General features: G+C 47.7%; 1 protein-coding gene across 1 annotated transcript in view; it reads right to left on the bottom strand.

Annotated features, from left to right (window-relative positions):
- Window positions 1–781: 781 nt before the first annotated feature.
- LOC138249368 (olfactory receptor 56A4-like) overlaps window positions 782–24,135 on the bottom strand; it is a 78,744-nt gene continuing 55,390 nt past the window's right edge. The window contains exon 3 of the mRNA XM_069203327.1: window positions 782–910. Within this exon, the coding sequence (XP_069059428.1) occupies window positions 782–910 (129 nt within the window). The remainder of the gene's footprint in view (window positions 911–24,135) is intronic.

Genomic DNA, 24,135 nt, shown 5'->3' with positions numbered 1-24,135 from the left:
CTCTGGTTAATCCAATTAGTATCCACATTAGCCACACTCAAGTCTCTTTCAATGCCACTCTTTCTAGCATCCTCCCTAGCCGAAAACACAGAGCTGTGCCCAACAATCCACACTCGAACCAATTTGAAGTGAAGTAGCAGTAGCAGAGAGGAAAAGGCTGGGGTGAATTAGGCAGTAATTAAAATGGAAGGCAGTTAAAATGGAGGTCTGCTTCACATTACTGGATGCTGTGAATGTTCTAGTGAATACATTTAGGTTGTGACTTGAAAGGAATATTAAGTTGCTTTATGATTGGGTCTGGCAAAAATAAAAAGAATGTAATTCAGTCTTAGATATGCTTTTCCTTCGGTAGTGTAAACCACACCGATTGCAGCTCATTTTGCAACTAGTATGCCCCTTCTAGAATATTCTGTAAACTTGTGACCTACTGGTTGCACTGGTTTGCTATGGCAACTGTGCTCAGAGTGTTTTGGGGGAAGGGTGTTAAAGAGAGAGTTCTGTCTTTGTAACACTTAAAGGTGTTTGTACTCATTATTGCTTAATAGGTGTTTAGTTTGCTAGTGAGGGATTTGTAATAAAGTGTACTGTACTCCTAAATTCTTAAAAATATCAAGGTACATGACCCCTTTTTTAGCGAATTTGCTAAGATGATCGCTATTAAGACACGATTATGTTGAAAATGTCCACCATATTAGTCTTCTTTATAAAAGTGCATGAAAGGGTTAACACATACCAACCATTCAGAACTGGACTTACAAAACTATATTATGAAAGGTATATTTTATTTGCTGACTTCCATAGTATCAGACAGTGCAAAGTTGAAAAGTTTGCCATTTATGGTTACTTTGAATGAGAGTGATGTGACAATCTTGTGCTTAGTTGTTATACTTCTTGAGACTTTTGAATCTATCTAATAAGAGAAAAACATATTTGACCAATTAACTCAATCTTCAGGTATGTGAATTAGTTTTAATTCTGAGAATAACCAAAATTGGATTTTTCTATGAAGAGATTTTGAAGAGTGTGTAAAATTATGTAGAAACATACTCATAGTAGGTAAGGTGATCTATGAGTGGCAGTGTCACTGATTTGTATATTTATCAATAGGTGAACATGATGCAATTCTCTGAGGTGCAGACTAGGTGTTTGAGAGGTTGGTGCACTGAATGTTGTCCTGGAACCGCACATTATGTATGTACTAGTTTAGTTCATGGTGTAATTGGTAGCAAAAAACTCCATGCCAAGGGTTAACAATATATTAATAGACGTGAAACTTTTTAGAGCTCTATACACAATGTGCTGTTCAGAAAGAATGTTTTTCTTTTAATTCTTGGACTTAAAGTCCTATTTATTCCTATTTAAAAGAAGGTTACAAGACTCAAAATGGGAAGGGAAAAACATGCACTGTAAGCGTGTATGAATGTTAAACCTGTTGAAGTTGACAGCAATGTATTAAATAGTTGTTTGGGAAGGTGTTCGTAAATTATAAGTCTGATTTGTATGTGCTTAGATGGTAAGATTTGTTGTTTACAGTAATGCAGAGTTTGATGTGTAGTACAAGACTGTGTAGTACAAGACTGGCAAGATAACTTAAAGATGAGGTGTTTGAGTATGGAACAGCCTTACTACTGCAGACCCTGTCTTTAGTGTCATACAGGCATCTTGTTATAGTATCTACAAAGTGTTAGTTACATATGAAACCAATGTCATTATTAATTTCTGAAATATGCTGTTAGTATCTCATACTCTATGGTGCTTTCTGTTTCAAACAAGAGAGATATATTATGAGATTAATTACTTGGATATGCACTTGCAGACTCCTAAACAAACTACTACATATATATAAAGCACTATCAAAGGCAATTGCACACAGACTCGCATACCCCTGTATTCCCTAACATAGGCACTTAGGTATTTGTTCAGGCACTTATATATACATTTACAGAGCCATAAAGATACTAAAGTAGGTGATAAGATGTAGGGTGATGTACTGAAACATCTCCAGGCACTACTACAAGTAGACAACTACATTCACTGAGATATATAGGAAAGTACTGACAAAGTCTTGTCACATATTTAGACAAATAATGAGCTAATCATAGCTGAGGCCTAGAAGTGCAGAGCCTGTGTGTGTTCTCTCACTGCTTAACTAAAGTTTGCATATAAAACCCCTTTGTCAAGTCTGAAGCACACATTTTAGAACAAATAACTCACCCCTATCATATGCTGTAGGTATGCCTTCAAGCAAAGTGTTAAGTGCTTAAGTGGTTAAGAAATATGCTTTTCAGTTTTAGAAACTGCTCATGCACTTGCAAATCCCTAACCAAGCACAACACAGAGCATAGCACTCACCAAGCAACTGACATTCCTGTTCTCAAAGCTTGGATCCTGTATCTGAGCCAGTGATACAGTGACGAGGAGACTTCTACATTCACTCACATAATGAGAAAGTAACACAGGCAGTGAAGCCAGGTGAGTTGTTCTGACCAAGATTTTAATGCGAGGATTGGTGGTTATATCACTTTAGGCAATCCTTTTGAGTGGGAGGATTGTTTTCCTAGCTGTGAGGATCTTCGGGATGCCAGAGACAGGACCCTTATTAAGGGGCTATTAAAGATTGGGCTGATTAATATTTTTGAACTGGGAGTCATTCAGGTACCCAGGCCACAAACTTTGTGAGTAGGAGGGGCTGGGTCTACAATTGATTAAGTTTTTGTGAACATCTATAACACTAACACAAGGTGGTTGATGCTTAGCAATGCACATCTGTTACCAGGAATGAACACAGTAGTAAATAAACAACAAGTCTTGTGGCGGGTGCCAGCCTGGTGCAAGAAACCCAACCACCAAGGGTTCCGAGGTGCACACTAACACAGGTGGATATCAAAAAACACCTATGTCATGAGCTGTAAGTTACAGAATCTAAGGAAAGAGCAACCAGGGCACTCCAAAATAGATGAGTCCAAAGTCGGGTGACTTAGTGTGTAGGTTTTTAATCCTCAATGTTAGTTGGTTGAATCATACATCAAAGATGTTAAAGTCCACATCTAAAACGTAAATGACAGGTTGCAATAACAGTCTGCCTTCTCATAATAAACAGGCAAACTTGAGAAACAAGACAGCCAACACGTGTTTCGTCCTCTCGGACTTTTTCAAGGCTCTAGGAAAACTTTCAGAGAAGAATATCTGACGGTGTTCAATTTTATATCCACATGATGAAAAAATCTCAAGTGAGGAGAGGTAGACCAAATAATTTATGTTATTAAACAGAATCCAAGGTAATGGATCCGCGTTCCTTCCAAATCAAGGCCAGGTATTCTTTATGCGTACTGGTTTCAAAAACTCAAGAAACATGACCCCAAGTCTGGGACATGTAGACAAGAAAAGAAGTCTAAGTGGAAACTGCCTGTACCTCCCCAAAGAGTCCGAACAATAAGAAAGAAGACGGCATATGTCCTTGCCACGCAGCGTCTAATAGCGCTGCCGTGTTTTCATAAGAGCATTGATTAAGTTTTTGTGTCTGCCTCAGTTAGCAACTTGGTTCAGCAAGGAGGGTTCCTAAAGCAAATTTTCTACGATCACAATCCCCTTACAGTGATTGTGAATTTCCCTTGTAACAGGTTGTTACCGGCTGTTATAGTTCTGGTTGACCTGATAGCAAACAATCAGGGATGTAGGGTTTGCTGGCGGCAGGCTGATGTCCCACAGGTTAGTTTGAGTTTGGTGAATAAAAATTATTACTTGATAGCAGGGTCTCTTATGAGAAACCCCCTTAGCGGCAGATGTGATAGAGGCCTTGAATAGAAAAAATGGCTCTATTAGACCTATTGTGAATAATAATGCAGGAACTTCATGTAAGCATCGGTGCAGCTGGTTTGATAAAGCTTGCCATGTGACGAGGAAAACCTTGTAGAGGGCTCTGAAAAAGCAGCATAGAGATAAGGCACATGTAAGTAGTGCAAGGGCACAGTATAAGCTTGCCTTGAAGTTAGGGAAGCAGCAAAAAAGATTAGGCATGGTAGAAGTTGGAGTTTGCATGTCGCACTAAGAATCCAGGCTTGTTCTGGAAGATTGTAAATAGGGGCAACCTTGAGACAGGAGGGATGGGCTATAACATTCCACTCAATGTTTGGGTGAGTCATTTGTGTAGCATTTATTCAGTAGAGACCCTTGGTAAAGAGGTGGCTGACTTGGTTGACCCTCAAATATAAGAGTGCGAAGGAGGGCACCCTCTATCTTGCTTTTTTAGATCTTAGCTGTGCTTTCGATAGGGTATATCGCAGCAAGCTGTGGGACCTATTATTTAAGATGGGTCTGGAGAGCCCATTTGTTGAGCTTTTGCGAAAGCTCTACTCTGGTACAAGTGCATCTGTGAGATATGGGGTCAAGGGCAAATGCACAGATCCTTTTAATCTAAATAGAGGAGTGAGACAGGGTTGTATTCTTGCCCCCATCCTGTTTCTCTTGTATATAATGGCCTGCATGATTTTCTAATAGATAGATGCAAGGATGTCCCCAAATTAATTGGGAAGAGTGTGCTGACCCTGATTTATGGGGATGATGCAGTGATGTTGGCCCATACAAGGAATGACCTATGTGTAGCGGTCAATGCTTATGTGGAATTTATGACTGACCTAGACCTGGAGGTAAATATTGATAAAACTCATTACATGGTTTGTGGTAAAACACTGAGCAAAGCAGGGGTTGTGGACATTAAGGGCCAACAAATTAGTTGTGTGCATGAGCTTCCATATCTTGGGGTGACCTTTGATGAGAAAGGGCTGTAGGTTCCTTGTATCACTCTGTGTTGGTAGCGATTTAATGCCATTGTAGGTGCCCCATTTGATTTTGCAGCCAGGGTTGGAAACAAGCCTATTTTACCCCTTCTTGAGGTGTGCCGGCAAAAATGCCTTCCAGTCTTATCATATGGGGCCTCAGTTTGGGGCTACTCTGGTAGTTTGGCACACCAAACAGAAGAATATCACTGGGGTAGAATGCTACTAGGAGTCAAGTCAAATACAGCTAGGTTTTGCCTTCATGAGGAATTGGATTTTGAGTTTGTTGGCAATAGTATTAAGATTGCACCTCCTTTTATGGATTTCTTTGTGGACAAATGAATGTGCCTCCCTGAACAGGGCCGTGATCCGAGATTGCTTGGCCTGTGATCTAGGTTTAGCTATTCCCTGGTTATTTTATATTAAACAATTTGCCACGCTTCTGGGTCACCCGGAGATTTTTTAATGCCCCTCAATGCTTAAGATGTTCTGATAAGCGCTGGGTGAAGGAGAATTTTATTATAAATTGTGATGGGGAAAAGGGAAGCGGAGGAACTAATGAAGCCGTCTGTGAGGGATTTTTTTGATTGCTAAAGATGCAGGTGGGCCCTGAGGGTTATCTTTTGGTGGTCCACAATGTTTGGGAAAGGACGCTCAGTACTTGATTTCACCTTCGAACAATAAGATGTAATCTGTGTTTCCTGCTCGGTCAGTATGACCCAACAACTATCCTTAATTGCCCGTGTGATGGGGTCTCTCCACAGACCTTACTCCATTTTACTCTTTTTTGTTAGTTTGATGCTCCCTTTAACTGGAGGTTACTATTGCTATATTGAAGAGTAAGGGTTTTGTGCACTATTGCCCAACCTATCTCTTGCTGCGCATGGTACCTGATAATGTAGTGTGTGTGGGGGCGTAGGATCTTTTCTTAAATGTGCCATTTGCTGGCGTAATAGTGTCAATTTTTTATATTTTTAATATTTATTCTATTTTTGGATTTTAGAGGATTTTGAATTTTAGTAATTTCTAAACATGTTTTATTGATGTATTATGTGTTTTATGGTTGTATTGTTAAAACCAAATAAAGAGATTTACTACTTCACAGGCAGAAGGGTATTTGTTCAACTGCTTATGTATACATGTAGAGAGCTATACTGCTTCTAAAACAGACACTCACATACAGGCAGATGTACTAAAAAACCTCCGGGTGCTACTACTTATAGACACCCACATTCACTGAGCCATATGGGCAACTACTGGCACAATCTTGTCATGCAATTAGACTAATATTGGTTTAATCAAGCTTGGGGCCTAGTAGTGGCGAGCATGTGTGTGCTGTCTCACTGTGTAAGTTGGCCTGTAGTACCCTTTTCTCAAGTCTCAAACTCACATTTTAGTAGAAATAACTCACATTTGTCATATGTTGTAGCTATGCTACTTGACCCTATGGGTGATTAGCCGCGCTTTTACAAATCCATGATTGATTGATTGATTGATTGCCATCAGCCATAGTACATTGTGCTTTAGTGATTAAGAAATGTACTTTAAGTTTACTCATGCACTTGCGAACTGCTAAGCCAAGCATTACATGGAGCATACCACTCAACAGGCAACTGACATCCATGTTTCCAAAGCATGGATCCAGTGTCTCAGCCAGTGATAGAGCGACAGAGAAACTTCTACATTCACTCACATATGGAGAAAGTACTTGTTAGAAATGGGGTCTCTAGTTGGCAGTCGGTTTGCACCCTGACCCAATAAGGACCCTCACTCTAGTCAGGATAAGGGAGATACCAAGCTGAGATAACTCCTGCTCATCCCCTTGGTAGCTTAGCACGAGTAGACAGGCTCATCTCAGAAGCAATGTGTAAAGCATTTGCACATAACACACAGTAATACAGTAAAAACAATACAAAAGAACACCACTCCAGTTTTAGACAAATAGCCAATATTTATCTATGTAAAACAAGACCAAAACAAGAAAAATCTAACATATAGTAATAAAGATGTACATTTTGCATGACTAACTTAAAAATACAGTTCCTTGAAGTCTATACCTCCCTCTGGGACTATCATGGCATCGTGAACAACAAATACAACAGTTCTGGCCGGCCGCGGCGTTGTGGGCCAGCAATGGTGCTGGGAAGACCCGCAAACAGTACTTTGGAAATGTAGGGCATCATGATCCTCGTGATGAGATGTGGAGTGAGGCGATGCTGGCATTGCAGGAGTCGTGTCCGGAGGTTGGTGCGGGGGTCGTTGGGCCCTTGAAGTCACACGTGTTGCAGATCGAACTCCGGACTAATGAAGTCAGGAGCGCTGGCATTGATGCTATCGGGGCAGTGGTGCGAAGCAGACAGTGCGACGTGCGGTGCCTACACGTCAGGGTGCAGGCAGCAGCTCGGTGACAGCATCCTGCAGCGTCGGTGAGACCAGGGCTGCGATGTGTAGCAGGGCGGTGCAACGTGCAGTGTCTCCAGGTCACGGTGCAGGCAGCGGCGTTGGTGAAGCGCTGTCGTCGGCAGGCCCAAGACGGCGGTGTGGCACTGGGTGGGTTTTGTTGATGACACTGGAGTCGATGGCGCTCGCGTCGGTGGACAGGGGGTGCGGTGCGGGAAGGGACGGTGCTTTGTGTACCTCACAAGCGACTTCTACAGGCCACAGTGCAGGCAGTGATGCTGGTGTCAGCAGGAGCTGCGTCATCGGGAATGCCCAGGCTGTGGTGTGAGCAAGGCGATGCCATAGTGTGGGGTGCACGGGTCACGGTGCAAGCAGTGGCTCGTGGCAGCGTCAGATGCCCACGTCAGTGAGACCAAGGTTACAGTGTGAAGCGGGGTGGTGCAACCCCGTGTAGTGTCAGCAGGTCACGGTGCAGGCCAGCGGCGTTGCAGTGATTTTTCTTATTTAACAGCACAAATCACACAGTTCCCGGCACTGTGGCAGATGAAACTGAAGTCTTTGATATCGCTGAGATTTCCAACAGGAGGCAAGTTGTACTCCAAGGGCCAGATGTATCATTCTTTACAATAGCGATTACCTAATTGCGATATTTTGCAAATCGCAATTAAGTAATCGCTATTGGAATGTATAAAACTCCAGGAGTTTCACACTGCGAATCGCAAGGGCTCGCAAATAGACCTACCTCATTAATATTCATGAGGTAGGTTGCAATTTGCGAGCCATTGCGAATGGCTACTATCACAGGGATGGTGGCCTGCTGTGCTCAGCAGACCACCATGTCTGTGATTGCTTTTCAATAACGCAATCTTTTTTTTTTTTACATGCAGCCCGTTTTCCTTAAAGGACCACTGCCTGCTCTTAAAAAACATTTTCACATGCATTCACAAAGGGAAAGGGATTACCAAATCGCAAATTGAAATTTTTACATGCCAAAATGCCGTTTTTGCGATTGAAAATGTCCTGTTGGGCCGTTTGCGATCGCAAAACACTTTGATAAATCTGGCCCAAAACCCTTGGTAACTTTCTCAAGCAGGATACACAGCAAAGTTCACTGTTTGCTCTCTTTTCAGGCAGAAGCTGCAATTGTAGGCCAGCCCAGCATAGCAACACAGCAAAGGGGCAGTACTCCTCTCCTAGCTCTTCAGCTCTTCTCCTTGGCAGAGGTTCCTCTTGATCCAGAAAGATTCTAAAAGTCTGGGGTTTTGGGTCCACTACTTATACCCCTTTCTGCCTTTAAAACCGGCCTACTTCAAAGGAAAGTCTCTGTTGTTCACAAGATCCTGCCTTGCCCAGGCCTGGCCCCAGACACACTCCCCGGGGTTGGAGACTGCATTGTGTGAGGGCAGGCACAGACCTTTCAGGTGTAAGTGACCACTACTCCATCCACTCTAGCCCAGATGGCACATCAGGATGTGCAGGCTACATCTCAGCTCCCTTTGTGTCACTGTCTAGACGAAATTCACAAAAGTCCAACTGTCAGTGTGAACCAGACGTGGAATGCAGGCAGAGGCACGAAATGGTTTAATCAAAATGCCCATTTTCTAAAAGTGTCATTTTCAAACTAACAATCTAAAAACCAACTTCACTAAAAGATGCAGTTTAAAATTGTCAGTTCAGAGACCCCAAACTAAACATTTCTATCTGCTCTCAAAGGGAAACTCCACTTTAAGGATATTAAAGGCAGCCCCTGTGTTAACTTATGAGAGAGATAGGCCTTGCAACAGTGAAAACAAATTTGGCAATATTTCACATTTAGGACATGTAAAACACATCAGTAAATGCCCCACCTTTAACCTACACGGTACCCTGCCCTTAGGGCTACCTAGGGCCTACCTTATAGGTGCCTTACCTGTACTAAAAGGGATGGTTTGGGCCTGGCAAGTGGGTACACTTGCAAGGTCGAATTGGCAGTGCAATACTGCACACACAGACACTGCAGTGGCAGGCCTGAGACATGTTCACAGGGCTACTCAGATGGGTGGCACAGCCAGAGCGGCAGGCCCACCAGAGGTAGTTGATTTACAGGCCCTGGGCACACGTAGTGCACTTTACTAGTAAATCAAATGTTCCAATCATGGAAAAGCCAATTACATAGATAATTTACACAGGAAGCACTTGCACTTTAGCACAGGTCAGCAGTGGTAAAGTACTCAGAGTACCAAAAACAGCAAAAACAGAGTCCAGCACACAGTCAACAACCTGGGAAGCAGAGGCAAAAAGACAGGTGAGACTACGCCAAGGATGCCAGGTCTAACACGTGTGCCCCCCAGCTGCAAGTTGGGAGAATTACCCAACCTCATTAGAGTTCTCATCACAAAGGCGTAAAAATGTGGACAGACCATCAGCTTTGGAGTGTTTTGTTCCAGGGCGGTGTTCCACAGTAAAGTCCATCCCCTGTAGGGAAATGGACCACCTCAACAGTTTTGGGTTCTCACCCCTCCTCTGCATTAACCATCTGAGGGGCCTGTGGTCTGTCTGTACCCGGAAGGGAGTCCCTAACAAGTAGGGTCTTAGTTTCCTCAGTACCCAGACCACACCAAAGCCTCACACTCAATTGCATTTCACCAACGTTCCCGGGGAACTAACCTCCTACTACTGGAGGCTACAGGCTGGTCTAGGCCCTCTTCATTTAGCTGTGAAAACACTGCTCCCACACCACGTTCTGAAGCCTCAATCTGTATGACAAATTCTTTGGAGAAGTCAGGTGCCTTCAGCATAAGTGCCATGCACAAGGCTGCCTTCAGGGCATCAAAGGCTGTCTGGCATGCCTCAGTCCAGATCACTTTTTTGTGCTGCTTTTTGGAGGTTAGCTCAGTCAAGGGAGCAATACCCCTTGACAAACCTCCTAGAGTGTCCCTTGAGTCCTGAAAAGGCTGTTACCTCAGTCTGGGTCTTGGGAGGCTCCCAAGCCAGAATTGTGTCAATCTCTGGCTGTAGGGGTGCCACCTGGCCACTCCCCACCTGGTGTCCTAAGCACACCAAAGAACCCTGCCCTATTTGGCACTTACTAGCTTTAATAGTGAGGCCTGCCTTTTGCAGGGCCTCCAACACTTTGTAGAGGTGCTGTAAGTGTTCCTCCCAAGTGGAGCTGAATACAGCATTGTCATCTAGGGAGCCTGCACTGAAATCATCGAGTCCAGCCAACACCTGGTTCACCAACCTCTGAAACATGGCAGGGGCATTCTTCATTCCAAAGGGCATCACCCCAAATTGGTAGTGCCCATCTGGGGTGGAGAATGCAGACCTCTCCTTAGTCCCCTCAGTCAGAGAAATCTGCCAATATCCAGAGGTCAAGTCAAAAGTATTTAGATATTTGGCAGCCTATAACCGAGCAATGAGCTCAATAGCTCGGGGGATGGGGTGCGTGTCAATCTTAGTGACTGCATTGGGTCCACGATAATCCACACAGAACCTGAGTTCTGGAGTGGCAACAGAAGCAGCAGATTTTGGGACCAAGACCACAGGGCTGGCCCAAGGGCTACTGGAAAACTCAATAACCCTCAATGCTAACATCTTGGACACATCATTCTTGATGTTAGCCCTAGCCTTGTCATCACTCTGTAAACCTTATGTTTTACTGGAGGACTGTCCCCAGTGCCCACATCAATTATACACAGATGAGTGACCCCTGTGATCAAGTAAAAGAGAGAGGCAAACTGCCCAAACATTTGGCGATAGTCCCTCTGTTGCTCTGGGGTCAGGGAGGGGGAGAGGTTCACACTCTCTACTGACCATCTTTCTCTTTGGCAAACAGGAGGCCAGGAAGAGGCTCACTTTCTTCCTCCACCCCATCATCTGTTGCCAAGAGCATTGTTACCTCTGCCCTCTCAAAATGAGGTTTGAGGTGGTTCCCTCAAAGGGTTCCTGGGAGTCCACAAGTTCAACATATATGTGACATCACTCTTGCGCTCCACTACCTCAAATGGCCCAGTACACTTATCCTGGAGAGCCCTAGGCTCCACTGGGGCCATCACCCAACTGTCTGCTTCCTATGAAATCTTCTTGTCTGGTCACTCAGCTTGCTATTAATCAGGTGCTGGCACAGCTCTGGAAAACAAAGACTATACAAAGGCTCCCAATCAATCAAGGTGTACAGCCCCTCAAAAGTTGCTACCTTACTGCCCATCACCCAACAATCCATTGGCCTACAAAAGGAGTCAACACATTCCAACAATGTTTGGGATTCTTTCTTTTTGTAGGACCTAAACTTGTCCTTGTACTACTCAGGGATAAGACCATACCGCTTGAGTAGGATGTCCTTTATGATAGGGTAAGTGAGCCCCTGAGGATCCCCTAAGGATGTCAGAGTACCCCTCCCCACTACCTCAAAGTGCTTCCATAGACCCGCCCCCAATGTGCTTCACGGAACATGTTCATGTGGAGAGCAGACTCATACCCCTTAAACCACAAGTATATGTCATCCTCCCTCTTATAATCCTTAACTAAGTCTTTGCGAATGTGCACCCTCCTCTCAGGCTGCGCTTTGGTATTGCTGCCACCATCTCTACTAGACTGGCTCCGCTGATCTAGCTCACTCAAACTAAGCTCATGAGCCAGGAGCATCTTCTTCTCTACTATTGTCATCCTCCTCGTCTCCATGTCCCTCTCTATTTTCATCCTAAGTTTCTCTAATTCCAACTGGTGAACCCTCTCTGCCTGTCTGACCACCAACTCTTCTGGAGGCAGGCCCTTGGATGACACACTGCTACCTGCCCTGGAGACCCTCCCCCCAGGCAGAACAGGTACATCCACTATCACATTGTGAACGCTCTGCACCTCCTCACACACATTCCCCTCCTCTGTGTACCCGACCAGCTTCTTTGGCTCCCACCCAGGCCCTCAATTCATTTTACAGCTCTTCTTTCCTGGAGAAGCTCTTGATTGGGCAGGCAAGATCCTTACAAAACTGCTTCAGTTGATCCTCCAATTTCTCCAACTCAAAAACAGCCTTTGTAGCCACAGCTGGTGCATCCTCAGATTGAGACATGTTGGTAAAGTTCACTCAAAAATGCAAAGTTCCAAAGTAGTTCAGAGAGTTCCCAAGATTTTGTTTTGGACCAAGAGAAGTTAAAAAAAACAAAAGTCACCAAAAATATGGAACCAGGAAAAAGTCAAAAAAGAGAAAAAGCAAAAACAAGTCATATGTGGTCATGTAATGGTCTGCACTGAAAACAGTAGTGTACACTTAATCACTGTATGTCAAGTACAAATACAAGTCCAATCCTCACAGCTGATCACCAGTGTTAGAAATGGGGTCTCTGGTTGGCAGTCAGTTTGCACTCTGTCCAAGAAGGGACAGTCACTCTAGTCAGGGTAAGTGCGGTACACTCCTAAGATAACCCCTGTTCACACCCTTGGTAGCTTGGCACAAGCAGTCAGGCATATCTCAAAGGCAATGTATAAAGTATTTGTACCAACACACACAATAATACAGTGAAAACACTGCAAAATGGACACCACACCAGTTTAGAAAAATAGGTAATATTTATCTAAATCAAACAAGACCAAACCAACAAAAATCCAATATACACAAGTCAAGTCTTACTCCATAGAAAACACTGGTTTGCATAAAAAATAAAGCTGCACAGGGAGCGTGCATTGAAAAAAACAGCGATTTGTCAATTCCCCGGAGGTGAGGCCGTGCGTTGTTTTCTTCTGTGGTTGGGTAGGCGAAGCATATTTTTTCTGTTCCGCAACAGTGTGATGCGTCGATTTCTGGATGGGTACCTCGGATCCACGCAGGCGTGCATTGACTTTTGACTTTTGATGCCCAGCAATGATGCAGGAGAAATCCGGTTGCACGGTGTCAGAAAACCACGCTGTGTGGCGTTTCTGTCGTTTTATCAGCAGCCCCAAGCAGTGTAGGAAAGTACCATCTTGCCTGGCATGTTACCCCCAGTTTTACTTGTGTGTCAGTTTGTTTTTGCCTGTCTCACTGGGATCCTGCTAGCCAGGACCCCAGTGCTCATAGTTGTGGCCTGAATGTGTGTTCCTTGTGTGGTGCCTAACTGTGCCACTGAGGCTCTGCTAACCAGAACCTCAGTGCTTATGCTCTCTCTGCCTTTACAATTGTCACTGCAGGCTAGTGACCATTTTCACCAATTCTAATTGGCACACTGCAACACCCTTATAATTATTTAGTATATGGTACCTAGGTACCCAGGGTATTGGGGTTCCAGGAGATCTCTATAGGCTGCAGCATTTCTTTTGCCACCCATAAGGAGCTCAGACAAATCTTTACAAAGGCTGCCACTGCAACATGAGTGAAATAACACAAATATTATTTCACAGCCATTTTACACTGCACTTAAGTAACTTAAAAGTGCCCTATATGTCTAGCCTTCACTTGGTGAAGGTTAGGTGCAAAGTTAGTGTGAGGGCACCCTGGCACTAGCCAAGGTGCCCCCATATAGTTCAGGGAAATTTCCCCGGACTTTGGGAGTGCAGGGAAATCATTACACACATGCACTACATATAGGTCAATACCTATATGTAGCTTCACAATGGTAACTCCGAATATGGCCATGTAACATGTCTAAGATCATGGAATTGTCCCCCTTGGCAAATCTGGTATTGGGGTGCCAATCCCATGCATCCCCGGGGCTCCAGCATGGACCCCGGGTACTGCCAAACCAGCTCTTTTGGGTTTTCACTGTAGCTACCGCGTCTGCCAACCCACAGACAAGCTTCTGCCCTCCTGGGGTCTGGGCAGCCCAGTCCCAGGAAGGCCGAACAAAGAATTTCCTCTGAGAGAAGATGTTACACCCTCTTCTTTAGGAAATAGGTGTGAAGGGCTGGGGAGGAGTAGCCTCCCCCAGCCTCTGGAAATGCTTTGAAGGGCACAGATGGTGCCCTCAGTGCATAAGCCAGTCTACACCAGTTCAGGGATCCCCCAGACCTTGCTCTGGTGCGAAACTAGACAGAGGAAAGGGGAGTGACCACTCCCCTGTCCATCACCACCCCAGGGTTGGTGCCAGAGCTCCTCCAGTATGTCCCAGACCTCTGCCATCTTGAATCCCGAGGTGTAAGGGCACAATGGGGGCCTCTGAGTGGCCAGTGCCAGCGGGTGACGTCAGAGACCCCTTTGGATAGGTGCTTACCTCTCTAGGTGGCCAATCCTCCTCTGAGGGCTATTTAGGGTCTCTCCTGTGGGCTTCTCTTCAGATAATGACCTGCAAGAATTCACCAGAGTTCCTCTGCATCTCACTCTTCAACTTCTGCCAAGGATCAACCGCTGACTGCTCCAGGACACCTGCAAAACTACAACAAAGTTGCAAGAACACTACCAGCGACATTGTAGCACCTAATCCTGCTGGCTTTCTTGGTGGTGCATGCTCTGGGGGCTGTCTGCCTTCACCCTGCAATGGAAGCCAAGAAGAAATCTCCTGTGGGTTGATGAAGTCTTCCCCCTGCTACCGCAGGCACCAAACTTCTGCTTCACCGGTCCTCTGGGTCCCCTCTCATCGTGATGAGCATGGTCCTGGAACACAGGAGCTGGATCCAAGTGGCCCGACAGTCCAGTGGTCCATCTGTCCAAATTTGGTGGAGGTAAGTCTTTGCTTCCCCACGCCAGACAGTAATCCTGTGTACTGCGTGAACTGCAGCTGCTAGGGCTTCTGTGCACTCTTGCAAGGATTCCTTCGTGCACACCATAGCCCAGGTCCCCAGCACTCCGTCCTGCATTGCTCAACTTGCTGAGTTGATCTCCGGCTTCGTGGAACCCTCCTTTGTACTGTTGAGACGACCAACGTGCTCAGTTTTCTAGAACCCATGCTCAAGTACTTCTGCATGTGCTGCCTGCTTCTGTGTGGGCTCTCTGCTTTGCTGAGCGTCCCCTCTGTCTCCTCGTCCAAGTGGCAACCTGCTGGTCTTTCCTGTGCCCCGGCAGCACCCTTTTTCCTCAACCATGACCGTTGCTGCTAGAAAGGCTTGGTTGTGGTCTTTCTGTGTGGAAAGAACACTGCATCCTCCAGCACGCCGTGGGACATCTTCTGACCAAAGGAGAAGTTCCTGGCATCTTCTGTTGTGGTAGAATCTTCAGCTTCTTCCACCCAGAGGCAGCCATTTTGCACCTTAATCCTGGGTTTAGTGGGCTCCTGCCCCTCATGGACACTTTCGTGACTCTTGGACTTGGTCCCCTTCCTTTACAGGTCCTCAGATCCAGGAATCCATCTTCAATTCTTTACAGTCAGTTTTGGTCTTTGCAGAATCTCCTATCACAACTTTAGTGTGTTTTTAGGTAAGTAGCATCACTTTACTCCTACTTTTCATGGACTTGGCGTGGGGTTTCTTGGACACCCTTAGTGTTTTCTTACACTCCAAGCGACCCGCTACACACTACACTAGGCCAGGGGTCCCTAAGTGGTTCGCATTCTACTTTCTTAGTATATGGTTTGTGTTACCCCTAGGCCTATTCCATCTTATTGTATTCTACAGTGTTTGCGCTACTTTTCTAACTGTTTACTTACCTGATTTTGGTTTGTGTGTATATTTTGTGTATTTTGCTTACCTCCTAAGGGAGTATATCCTCTGGGATAGTTTTGGCACATTGTCACTAAAATAAAGGGCCATATTTATACTTTTTGACGCAAAACTGCGCTAACGCAGTTTTGCGTCAAAAAAATTAGCGCCGGCTAACGCCATTCTGAAGTACCATGCGGGCGCCGTATTTAATCAATGACGTTAGCCGGCGTTAGCCGCCGGCGCTGCCTGGTGTGCGTGGAAAAAAACGACGTACACCAGGCAGCGCCGGCGTAGGGGGATATGGAGCTTTGGCGCCAAAAAATGGGGCAAGTCAGGCTGAGGCAAATTTTTCGCCTCAACCCGATTTGCGCCATTTTTTTCGACTCCCAACCCCCATAGAAATGACTCCTGTCTTAGCAAAGACAGGAGTCATGCCCCCTTGCCCAATGGCCATGCCCAGGGGACTTTTGTCCCCTGGGCATGGTCATTGGGCATAGTGGCATGTAGGGGGGCACAAATCAGGCTATGCCACAAAAAATAATTTAAAAAAATACTTACCTGAACTTACCTTACTGTCCCTGGGATGGGTCCCTCCAGCCTTGGGTGACCTCCTGGGGTGGGCAAGGGTGAGAGGGGGTGTCCCTGGGGGCATGGGAGGGCACCTCTGGGCTCCTTCCGAGCCCACAGGTCCCTTAACGCCTGCCTTGTCCAGGCGCTAAAAAACTGCGCAAAAGCGGGCGTATGTCATTTTTTTTGACCCGTCCACTCCCGGGCGTGAATTTTGCCCGGGAGTGTAAATACGGCGCACATGCCTCGGAGTCAATTTTTTAGACAGGAACGCCTACCTTGCATCTCATTAACGCAAAGTTGGTGTCCACCCTAAAAAATGACGCAAACTCCATGGACTTTGGCGCTAGACGCGTCTAACGCCAAAGTATAAATATGGAGTTAGTTTTGCGTTGGAATTGCGTCAAAAAAACGACGCAATTCCGGCGCAAACAGAGTATAAATATGCCCCAAAGTACCTTTATTTTTAGTAACTCTGAGTATTGTGATTCTTATGATATAGTACCTATATGATGTAAGTGGAATAGTAGGAGCTTTGCATGTCTCCTAGTTCAGCCTAAGCTGCTCTGCCATAGCTACCTCTATCAGCCTAAGCTGCTAGAACACTACTAGTCTACTAATAAGGGAGAACTGGACCTGGCACAAGGTGTACATACCATCAGGTACCCACTATAAGCCAGGCCAGCCTCCTACATTGGTGGTGCAGCGGTGGGATAAGTGTGTGTAAATGCTTTACCACTCTGTCATTGGTGCTTTTCATAAGAAAAACATATTCCAAATACTTAAAAATATACACAGTTAACCTAAACAGTTTAACTCTCTTTCTAAAAACTTTCTTAAAAGTTTCTAAAAAGTTTTCAAAAGTTTTGAAAAAGTTTGAAAAGTTTTTCGCTTTGCCTTAAAAGTTCTAAAAATGTTTTTCTCTCAGTCCTAAACCCTTTCTAACAACTATGTCTGCAGTAGAACTTTCTCCCACAGTTGTCCAGGCAACCTCAACCTTTGGTAGTTTAAACTTTAAAAGTTTGAGGGGGTCTTTGCATAGAAAGAGGTTTAAGCATTGGTAAGAACCCTACCAAAGATCTTCTCCTTGGCCTTCTCCTAGAAAGGGACCAGAACCAGTCTGGCCCATCCCAGTATCAGGAAGTAGAGGAGCGGGGTACCCAGAAAGAATCAGGGGAGGGCCTGAGAGCACCGGGGAGGGTTCATCCAAAGACCTGCCAGCTAACAGGACACCTAGTGACACTGGTAGTGGGAGAGGGTCACACACTAGTAGGGCACCTTTCACTCCAAAAGGCCAGGTAACTAGAGTCCAGCCAGTTTGAGCCAGGTCCACTTCTGCCAATTCTAACATTTCCTCTGTGTCTCAAAAGTCCCAAGCCTCCCACCCTGAGAATGACACCATAGACAGGGAACCCATAAAGCTGAGGTTGTAAGAGGCCAGGCTGAAGCTTAAACAGCAGCAGCTGGCCTTAGACAGGGAATCTCTGGATGTGGAAAGGGAAAGGCAGAGGTTGGGGTTAGTTCCCCATGGTGGCAGCAGCAGTGTTTTTGATAGTAATCCTGTTAGAGAGCAAGATTCCAGAAACCTGCATAAGATAGTCCCCTTTACAAGGAGGGGGTGACATTAACAAGTGGTTTGCTGCACTTGAGAGGGCCTGTATGGTTCAGTTGGTCCCTCAAAGGCAGTGGGCTGCTATCTTGTGGCTATCGTTTACTGGTAAGGGTAAGGATAGGCTCCTTAATGTCAGAGAAAGTGATGCTAACAACTACAAAGTTTTGAAGGATGCACTCTTGGATCGATTTGGCATAACCACTGAACAATACATGATTAAGTTCAGAGACACCAGAAAAGAGTCCTCTCAAGACTAGACAGACTTTGTAGAGTGTTCAGGGAATGCCTTGGAGGGATGGTTACATGGCAGTAAGGTGACTGACTATGAAAGCCTGTATAATCTAATCCTGAGAGAGCATATTTTGAACAATTGTGTGTCTGATTTGTTGCACCAGTACTTTGTAGACTCAGATCTGGTTCTGTAGGGGCCTGGTGCATAGTGTGCTTCATCCTAGGAAGGATCGGTGAGTAGGTGGCTTGTTCCACTGGTTCTGGAGGGGGCATTGTGCCCAGTGATCGTCATCCTGGGAAGGATGGGGTGAGTGGATGTCTTCTTCTACTGGTTCTGGAGAGGTCTTTGTGCCCAGTGTGCTACATCCTGGGAAGGATGGGGTGAGTGGATGTCTTCTTCCACTGGTTCTGGAGGGGGCCTGGTGCCTAGTGTGCTTCATCCTAGGAAGGATGGGGTGAGTGGATGTCTTCTTCCACTGGTTCTGGAGGGGGCATTGTGCTCAGTGTGCATCATCCAGGGAAGGATGGGGTGAGTGGATGGCTTCTTCCAGTGGTTCTGGAGGTGGTCCTGTGCCCTGTGATGCAGATCTTGGGGAGTGCAAGGTCACAGTCTCTCACATGGATGTCAGACCCACAGGAGTTGCAGGGGCCAGGGCGCACAACAGCCCATGGAGGCAGGACTACACACTGTTTGCCGGCGGTGACGGCTGCTCAGTGGTGGCAGTGGTGGTGTTGGTGTCAGTGCTGGCAGTGGTGGGGGGACGCTCCAGCCCTTCCCCTGCAGCCTCGGACAGCTGCCCACTGGGGCTGCTGGCGGTGGTGCTGGTGGCGGTGCTGGCAGTGGTGGGGGGAGGCTCCAGCCCTTCTCCTGCAGCCTCGGACGGCTGCCCACTGAGGCTGCTGCTGCTGGTGGCAGTGCTGGTGGCGGTAAAAGCAGTGGTGGGAGGAGGCTGCAGCCCATCCCCTGCAGCCTCGGACGGCTGTAGCACCATGGTTGGTGGAGAGCTCCACCAGAGTCCCAGCACCCGGCTTCCTGTCCCTCCTGCCTGCTGGTGCAGGCCCCTTGCCCTTACTGTCAGCAGCCGGGGATGGCTCCTTGCTCCTTTTGGCAGCAGCTGGGGATGGCGCCTTGCTCCTTTTGGCAGCAGCTGGGGGTGGCTCCTTTCCCTTCCTTCTTGCATCTGGGGCTGGCTCCTTGCCCTTCCTTGCAGCAGCTGGGGGTGGCTCCTTGCCCTTCCTTGAAGCATTTAGGGCAGGCACCCTTTCCGTCTGGCTGCCTGGTGGCCGGGATCCAATCCCACCTGGAGTTGCTAGGGACACTACTTTGCCCATGGACTGGGTGGCTGAGGTGCTTGCCTGGGTTTTGACCACCCTGGCCTGACGTGAAGGACGGGGTGGAGTAGGGGTAGGAAAGAGGTCCTAGTCACAGCTGGTGGTGCCTCCTTGCCCTTCCTTGATGCACCTGGGCAAGGCACCCAGTCAGTGTTGCTGCCTGGTGCCTGGGATCCTCTCCCACCTGCAGTAGCTGTTGACACTACTGTGGCTGAGGTGCTCGCCTGGGTGCTGACCACCCTGTCCCGACGTGAAGGACAGGAAGGGAGTGGTAGGGAAGAGGTCAACGGTGGAGAGAAAAAGCTTCTTTGGGACATTGGGGCGGGAGGAGGGAGAAGGTGTGGGAGTAGAGGAAGAGGGAGTGGTTGTAGGAGGTGTAAGTCTGCTGTGTTTGGGTGCAGGTGCATGGACTGGAAGCTGTTGTGAGGTGGATGGCTGTTGGGTGTCTGAGTGCTTGCGTTTGTGTACTTTGGGAGGAGGGGGCACAAACACAGTGGGAGAGGACACAGGTGATGTGTGTATGGATGTGGGGGTGGTGACTGCCAGTGAGGTGTGTGTGGTCTGATAGGTGTGCTGGTGATGAGGGTAGTAGATGAGGATGTAGTGCATGCAGGTGTGAGTGGAGACGCAACTGGGAGGAAGGTGGATGACGAGTAGGAGGGGGCCACAGTGGAGGCAGTGGATGTTGGTATGTCTGCATCTGGATGGTGTTTGTGTGAGTGCCTGTGGGATGAAGTGTGGTGCTTGTGTTTGCCATGTCCATTCTTGTGTGTTGTCCTGTGTGCATGCTCGTCTGCCTGTGTGCTTGGGATAGTTTGGGGTTGAGGGGAATGGGACTGGGAAGAGGAAGTTGGAGGAGGAGGGTGGAAACAGGGAAAATGGCTGCCATCAGAGAGGAGGCAAGAGCCTGAACTGATCTCTGTTGGGGCGCCAAGCCAGTGTGAATGCCCTCCAGAAATGCATTGGACTGTTTCATTTGGGCTGCCAGCCCCTGGATGGCATTCACAATGGTTGACTGCCCAACAGAGATGGATAGCAGGAGGTCAATAGCCTTCTCACTCAGGGCAGCAGGGCTCCCTGGGGCAGGGCCTGAGATGCCTGGGGCGAAGGAGATGCCCACCCTCCTGGTTGAGCGGGCACGGGCAACACGATGAGGGGCCTTCTGGGACGGCTGTACCTGTAGTCGGGGTGGGCACAGAGGTGTCTGACACCGCTGGGGTGCTTCCATCAGAGGAGGTATCACTGTCAGAACTGTCCCCACCAGTCTCCCCTGCAGTGCTCCCCTCGTCCTCCGTCCCACTGGTGCCCTCACCGTCGGTGGATTTGGCCTCCTGGGCCCTGTTGGATGCAGCTCTCCCCGTCGCCGGTGCCTCTGCTCCTCCTCCAGATGATGCTAATGCCCATAAGGACAGGATGACAAAACAAAAAGGGGGGGAGAGACAAAGGATACCTTTGGTCAATGGCGGCAACAACACCACCGTTGTCGTACATGACACACACACACAGGGAAAATCCCTACACACTAGGCAATGCACTACCAGTCACAATGCTAGTCACCAGCCCATGGACTGGGATACCTAACCACAAATGCAGCATACCTGAGACCCACAGACACCTGCCCAGTAGCGGAGGCCTACTAGCTTGTTTGGAGGAGGCTGACATCAGACCCTGCCCAACATGGGCCCTACCCTGCACTGTCCGGCCTGGCCTAGGGTAACCCACAGGCCCACATCCCCTACACAGATGCCACCCCACCACGAGCAAGTAGTATATTGGGGCACTGTACTCACCCCCTTGCACTGCTGTGATGCCCCCAAGCACCCATCCAGCTCCGGATAGGCCACTGCCAGTATGCAGGCCATAAGGGGGGGTCAGGGTGCGATGGGCAACCCTTCCTCGTTGGGAGGCTATCCCCAGCTGGGCCTCCAGACTCTTCTGTGCCCAGCATCTCAGGTCCTCCCACCGACTGTGGATGCTCCGCCTGCTGTAGACCGCCAGGGTCCGCAACTCCTTGGCGATGGCACGCCATATACCCTTTTTTTGATGGGCGCTGACCTGCAGAGAAATACACATAGGAAAAGGTATCAGTCAGACCGTCCTGCCTGTTACACTCATGGCCCACCATAGCCCTTATATCCTCTTACGCACAGACATTGCCCACCATACATGCAGCACGCTGCCCAGGGCCCTTACCTAACCCCCCCACACGAGGCCCTCACACACAGCATTCCATGTATTCATGCCCTAAGCATTGTGCTCACAGTGTACTCACCTGTTGGTCTAGAGGCCCATACAGCATCCGGTACTGGGGTAGGACCCCATCCACCATTTTCTCCAACTCCGCAGCGGTGAAGGCAGGGGCCCTTTTCCCAGTGACATGAGCCATAGTAAGTTCCAGACACAGAACACAGCAGCACTTGCGGTGTAGGTCCTCTCCTGTTGAAGGGCAGGTAGCAAGTGAGTGAACAGATAGAAAATGGCAGGCACGTCCACGGCGGTGTGTACTGTCACCGCCAGCGTACATCACCATTGGACACTATAACCCATAGGACCCACTGGTATCCAATGAGGAGTTGCACAGCGGTTCTCGACCACCTCCCTCAACGGAATTACCTCATTTCCACCTGTCCCTCCATACAGGTGGACACCATTTCAGGGGGGGCAGGCCATGGCACCTAACTGCGTCTCAGTACACATAGGCACCATTTGGGCCTATCCAACAATATACTGTTACAGTCACAAGATGCAAGGCAGTGTAGTGTTTGGAAATATGGAATACTGACCAGCTGCTCATCATTTACCCCCTAGATTGCAACCTCTGTGGATAAATAGGAGATTGAGACATCCCCCCATGTACAGACCCCTGGTGGACTTGGCAACAATTGAGGATAGGCACATTATCCTCACCTATAGACTGGACAGGGCCGGAATCACAGAGCTGTGTGCCCAATTGGAACCTGACCTGATATGTGCTATCCGTCAGCCCACTGGGATCACCCCTTTGTGGAAGTCCTTTATGTGCTCCATTTCCTGGCAACTGGCTCCTTCCAAGTGACAGTGGTCTTGGCAGCAGGAATGTCTCAGCCAATGTTCTCAATAGTGCTGATCAGAGTGTTGTCTTCCCTGATAAAACACATGCACAGCTACATCGTTTTCCCCCAGGTGGTGGATTTGGCTACAGTGAAAGCTGATTTCTATGCAATGGGACATATCCCCAACATAATTGGTGCTATTGATGGTGCACATATTACATTTGTCCCGCCCCCCCCGGAGAAATGAACAGGTGTTCAGAAATCGAAAGAGCTTTCACTCCATGAATGTGCAGATACTGTGCCTGGCGGACCAGTCAATGCAAAGTATCCTGGGTCTGTGCATGATGCCTTTATCCTGAGGAATAGCAGCATCCCATATGTGATGGCTCAACTCCAGAGGTACTGTGTGTGGATAAAAAGTGAGCCCTGGTTCCTACCCAGTGGATGTTGGTGTTTGGGTATGGTGTGGGCCCTAAGGGTTAGTGTGTGTCTAACAGTTGTCCCTCGATATTTGCAGGTGACTCTGGTTACCCCAACCTCTCATGGCTACTGACCCCAGTGAAGAATCCCAGGACAAGGGCAGAGGAATGTTATAATGAGGCACACAGGCGAACAAGAAGAATAATAGAAAGAACATTTGGCCTCCTGAGGGCCAGGTTTCGTTGCCTCCATCTAACAAGGGGATCCCTGTACTACTCACCCAAGAACGTGTGCCAGATCATTATGGCATGCTGTATGTTGCACAACGTTGCCTAACATCACCAGGTACCTGTTCTGCAGGAGGATGAGACTGGGGTGGCTGTGTGGCAGCAGTGGACCCTGTGGAGAGTGAAGATGAGGAGGCCGAGGATGAGGATGGGGACAACAGAAGTGCAATAATACGACAATACTTCCAATGACACACAGGCAATTTCACTCTACATTGACAGTTTTGTGTTTGACATAGTCACTGGGAGGCTGATTTTCCCACTTCTAGGGCCACTCACTGTACCCTTTGGCATCTCTATTTGCAGATATTTGTGCCCCACGATTGCTCCTGGTGTGTTGACTGCAGCCAACTACAGGTCATTACTATGTATAAATTACGGTACAGTATATTGCAGTGTTTAAAACTTGTTAAACAAATTCATGGTCAAATCATTTGGCAGACTCCATACTTTTTTCAAATGATGTTTATTTAAGTGCTAATGATTAGAGGGGGATGTTCAATTGGCTGGGGTGATGATGGAGGAATGTCCAGGATAGGGTCCAGTCTATTTGTATCACAGGTGTATTGTCCAAGGGTGCATAGGAAGTGGAGCAATGGCAGTTCAAGTTGGACAAGGTGACAGAGTGGGACACAAGGGTGACAATCAGGAGAGTATTATTTCCTGGTGGGGTTCTTGGCAACGGTCTCTGGCTTCTGTCTGGATTGCAGGGACTGTTTGCATGGTGGTTCTCCTTCTGCAGGGGGTGGGGTGCTGGTGGCCTGTTGTTCCTGTGGCAGGGCCTCTTGTCCACTAGCAGCAGCGGAGGTGGAAGGCTGTTCCTCGGTTTGGCTTGTATCAGGGGCCTAGTGGTGTGCCACTGCCTCCCTCATGGTGTTGGCCATGTCTGCCAGCACCCCTGCAATAGTGACCAGGGTGGTGTTGATGTCCTTCAAGTCCTCCCTGATCCCCAGGTA

The sequence above is a fragment of the Pleurodeles waltl genome, chromosome 8, assembly GCF_031143425.1.
Source record: "Pleurodeles waltl isolate 20211129_DDA chromosome 8, aPleWal1.hap1.20221129, whole genome shotgun sequence".
Classification (NCBI taxonomy): domain Eukaryota; kingdom Metazoa; phylum Chordata; class Amphibia; order Caudata; family Salamandridae; genus Pleurodeles; species Pleurodeles waltl.
The sequence above is the reverse complement of the archived record's forward strand: the minus strand, read 5'-3'. Positions and strand labels throughout refer to the sequence as shown.